General features: G+C 32.3%; 1 protein-coding gene across 1 annotated transcript in view; it reads right to left on the bottom strand.

Annotated features, from left to right (window-relative positions):
* Nucleotides 1–1,069: 1,069 nt before the first annotated feature.
* Nucleotides 1,070–5,355, bottom strand: part of LOC111083619 (protein HIRA-like) — a 14,613-nt gene continuing 10,327 nt past the window's right edge. The window contains exon 4 of the mRNA XM_022380251.1: nucleotides 1,070–1,166. Within this exon, the coding sequence (XP_022235959.1) occupies nucleotides 1,072–1,166 (95 nt within the window). The 3' untranslated portion in view covers nucleotides 1,070–1,071. The remainder of the gene's footprint in view (nucleotides 1,167–5,355) is intronic.

Below are 5,355 nucleotides of genomic sequence, written 5' to 3'. Positions count from 1 at the left end.
CGACTGTTAATGTGACACTATAATATGACACTCTTGAGAGCAATAAAGCAACATATCACTGCTTGGGTCATTCGACTGTTAATGTGACACTCTTGAGAGCAATAAAGCAACATATCACTGCTTGGGTCATTCGACTGTTAATGTGACACTATAATGTGACACTCTTGAGAGCAATAAAGCAACAAATCACTGCTTGGGTCATTCGACTGTTAATGTGACACTATAATGTGACACTCTTGAGAGCAATAAAGCAACAAATCACTGCTTGGGTCATTTGACTGTTAATGTGACACTACAATGTGACACTCTTGAGAGCAATAAAGCAACAAATCACTGCTTGGGTCATTCGACTGTTAATGTGACACTCTTGAGAGCAATAAAGCACACACCGACTTGACCAATGCTACTAGAACATGATGTGGAATTTATCAGCTTATGTATCCTACAGTGCTTACAATGAGAATTCTCCAGTGTAATAAAATTGTGCTTTGAATCTGTGGAAACATTTATCACACTATATGGTTTGGAGCTGATCCAATAAACATCGCAAGTGTTTGAATATTGGTCATCATTCTGGGATGTTTGGAATTTATCAGTATATCGTACAGACATACAAAGATAACTGCCCGCTTTAGTGAATGCTCGCATAGAGAACAAGACTAAAGACACAGCCCTTCATCTGGAATATTGAGGCACCCGTTCTTGCAAGATTTATTTTGGTTACAAATAGTAGAAAAAAAGAATGAGACTGAAAAAGTCTGCCATTAATGGCATGGTGCCTGTACTTTGAGTTTTGATTGTACGCTATAGTCTATGATACTCACAAGTGTTCATTTCTGAATGCTGTAATTTTACAGAAAAATTAAACATTTAAAATTTTCAAAGAAATTGTTCAGTTTTGTTCCCCTATAATGGCTCATTTTAAAGATATAATGATTTCAAGTATTTTTTTTATAATAATATGATGCAAGAAGGCATATGTCCATTGTTTCTATTTATGGTTTTACGAAAGAGTATGGTTGAGTGTGTGATGTAATAGTTTTACGAGAGAGGGATAATAAACTGGCTAGCTTACCTTCCCTGTTGCCATATCATCAGGACTTTATCATCTCCACCTGAAGCCAAGTACTTTCCATTCCCAGACCACCTCACACAGTTTACACATGCTGAAAGATAAGTGTATCGATGCGAGTTTTCAATACACACATTGATTGCAAAGTCCAAATTTTAACGTTTTTATGTTTACTTCTATATATACTATATTACTCACTGCTCTACTTGCACAACAGCTATCTTAAGCCATCATTTTACTTCGGTTAGAATATTTGTTTGCTGAAATACACACACACAAACACCAAGTTCTGCTCTGCCTTATTCACTTCTATTTAGAAAAAACCTTTACTAAGCATGCACATGTTAAATACCTAAGTTATATAAAGTATAAATATCAGTAATAGTAAACTAAATATAAGCTTTAAAGTTATTGTGGACATAAAAGTCTTTAGCCATTAGAAATGTAACTAATCAACTTGACTGAAGTTATCATTAAAATCTGCGGGACAAGTTATTCAATACATCATGATCTCAGTACAGACTTTGGTGATTAGGCTTAACAACTATTCATCACATCATGATCACAGTACGGACTTTGGTGATTAGGCTTAACAACTACTCATCACATCATGATCACAGTACAGACTTTGGTGATTAGGCTTAACAGTTATTCAACATATCACGAATGCAGTACACGTCATGGTGACTATCTTAACAGCTATTCATCATATCATAATCGCACTATAGGCCTGGTGATTAGGCTTAGCAACTATTCATCATATCATAATCGCACTACAGACCTGGTGATTCGGCTTAACAGCTATCAATCATATCAGGTTAACAGTACAAACCTTGTTGATTATGCTTTTGGGCGTTCAATACCGTAAAATCAAATAATATCATGAAGTTATTAAATTTTAATGATTGACTGTATATAATTTTAATCGAGACAAGATATAATAATAACATAACCAGTCACATTGTGCTGGTTTTTGTTATTCAGCCATGTATCAAGAACAAAGCTTCTCTCTCTAAGCCTTTTTTTAAAGTCTTGGATAGTTTACTATACAGAGATGTCATTTGGATGCAGGGTGCCCTTAATTTTGAGGTTCTACTGTACTAATCACCGACTCCAACTTCTCCACCTTGAGGACATGATACCAAATTTCACTTAAAATTAGGCACGGCAAAAATGTCAAAATCATCCATCCTTGGAAGAAAAGTTTTTTATTTTGATATTTTAACCCATTAACTGCAGCTTCTCTAAATGCATGCTGAAGTTTTCAAGCTGTACACCATATATGGCACACTCGCATTCAACTGCCGGAGGCAAACTGTGCCATATATACCAAATCGGCAATCAATGGGTTAAATAGATGTGTCAATCCTTAGGACAAAAATCCAAGAAATTTTCGTGTGCAATAGATTTAATGACAGCTTTGATTTATTTATCTGATATAGATGAGGATATTACAACTGGAATAAATGCACTGTTGCAAATAACCTTACACTTACTTTTAATCTTACCTACCTATGATTAACAGTCGTTGAATAACTAATTTCATCGCACTGTCAATAATGTGATTACCACCTTGCATGGCCCAAATTGATAGAGTGCCTAGCTGAATCTAAGCATTCCAGAATTCCCAATTAGCCAGTGACTGTGCTGGTCAAATTCTTTTGATCATGCATTAAATATAAACCAAAATATGGATCAATTTACCCTGACTTTTCTACTGTTTCAAATTTCTTTTGAAAATTTGCAATTGTATATTTCGGTTTAATTTTTCCAAAAATCTTTTTCTGCCATATTATCTTATCGTTGGTTTTGGCAAAGTGGCAAATAGGGTGGACAAGCTTCGAGATTCACAGTACTATATAATTTTGCCTCATGCTTACTTAAGATCCCCAATATTTTAATTTATTTTCAACTTGTGTAGTTTCATATTACAATCTGAAGTCATTCTAAAAAGAAAAAAAGGGTAATTTTGATTTTTTTTTTTGGTGATGACAAGGTCAGTCAAACCTTGTATACAGAGTAGGGTTAGGGTAGAGAAAATAACAGATAAAATTTAATTTTTGTGGAAAAAATAATGTTTTATAATTATTTAGTAGGTTTTAGAGGTTACACAAATGAGATTTGAAAATTTCAGGTGAATAAAAGTATTTTTTAATCTTAACATCAAAAACTCTGCACTTGGACTAGTAAATAAAATAGACAAATCTTTATTAAAAATACATAATCAAAAAATCTAATTTTATGTGTACGAGTCTTGTAACGTTTACCAAAAGTCTGCCAAATTTTGTGAAAATACAGCTGGTGAATTAAAAGCTATAGTACGGAAACTGTAACGAGTATGAACTTGGTTGTTTTGACGTAGCCCATTTGGAAAGGGTTAAGTAGTTCATACATTACTATTCTTAAATTTAAGTAACTTTCAGAAAAAATAAATAAGCAGATCAATTAAAATAAATTACAATAACAGATGTTTAAAGCTTAGATATGTACATAGTATAGTACCCACCAATATATATATATATATAATATTCTACATTTAAAATGCAAGTAGGATGTATATCAAAAATACATAACATACACATAAAGTTTATAACATAAAGGATATCAAACTTGCAAATGAGAAGCCTGGATTTAATCTATTAATGTTAATGGTATTTTTAAATATAAATTCCACATGTCTGAAAGCAAAACCAGGTTTTGAGATTTGACTTATCCCTCAGATTATTGATTTTATTTACCATTCACTACCAGTGTGGATATACATACTGCACCATACTAAGTACTTTACGTTTTGGCATTTAAAAAAGTCAGTGTAAATAACTGACAAAAATACTTGATTAAGTCACTCATTTTTCTGTGTACGATATACAAGGGACCCCATAATTAGTGGAACTAACAGAAATATTGATGGAGACCATGGACTCCATTGGCAATTTTAGGGTTAACATAGTTTCAATATATATATTGAGAAATATAAATTCTTGAAAGTACTTATTTTTAACCACTGCAAGATCAGTGATCAAAAATCACTATCAGAGTTAAGAATTCAAATACTTTTTCATAGAAAAACAAAACAAAAAGGGTTTTTTTCAGATCAGTGGGGTAAACAACAAAAAAATCAAACATTTACATTTTGTCTGGAAAGGGTTCTATTGTATACAAAAAAGATATTTGTGTATGTAAGTAACATGATTATAAAGTCATTTTAGCATGTTTGATCACTCTTACAAATTTCATGTACATTATGATTCTATTTGAATATTTTGAATAAAGAGTATTACTTCTGAAAATAAAAAACAACAGCCTGTGACTGAAAGAAGCAAAAAAAATCTGCCAGAATTTCCTCATCATTTATCGTAACGCCAAATCCATTCTTCCAAGTTATCAAAATAGTTTTAACAGAAAAATATCTTCATGCAGTACTTCGTGATCTATCAAAATAATTAAGCAATGTGAAACCTAAATAGATTTAAACAGTATACATATGTTTATATTAGATTTTATTGTTTTATTGCCCTTTGAATAGTGTGTAACTTAATATTCCCACCATACAGTTTATAAATCAGTTGGCAGTGTGAGCTCATGTAACCCTATTAAATTACATAATGCACAGACTACTTGTGAAAGTTTTTATTATTATTTTTCTTTATTTGACCTTATCTGACATGAAAAGTTTCTTACATTTTAGTTATTTATATAATAATCAGTAAAGAATACGCATGAAAAACAAGAAATAAAGTACTTACCTGGGTCTTCTTCTTGACTGTCAATGACAGTTAACCCTCCTTTATATTACTAATGGTAGTAATGTACTTAGTTATTGTTATTGCACCAAAGAACACAGAGTAGGTACATGCAAAAGGCAGACAATGCCCTTAACTATCCCAGTTTTTCTGGCTTCCTAACTATGCGACAAGAACCGTTAAAAATTCAGCTAAGATTGTCTTCCCGTGGGAAGAAAGTTTGAACTGGAAGAGAAATAGGCAATTTTCTGTACAGAAGACAGTGTAATATAATACCTCATTTGATAGATTAAAACCTTGGATTTCTGTTGGTTATAACATAATGTTTTGGGACAACATGGGACCTATTGGTCCATCTTGGCTGTTCTATCCTCTAAACTAAACTAAAACTATTAATCAACAAATTAAAAAAAATCTTAAAGCCAGCCCTTATCATTCATATACTTATCAAGCTTTCTCTGAAACTTGCTTAAATTTATTGCCTCCACAACATCTAAAGGCAACCCATTCCAAAGGCCAACCCCCCTGTTAGAAAAATAA

The sequence above is a fragment of the Limulus polyphemus genome, unplaced genomic scaffold, assembly GCF_000517525.1.
Source record: "Limulus polyphemus unplaced genomic scaffold, Limulus_polyphemus-2.1.2 Scaffold10375, whole genome shotgun sequence".
NCBI classification, from domain to species: Eukaryota; Metazoa; Arthropoda; class Merostomata; order Xiphosura; family Limulidae; genus Limulus; species Limulus polyphemus.
Note: the sequence above shows the minus strand (reverse complement) of the source record. Positions and strands in the feature narration are given on the sequence as shown.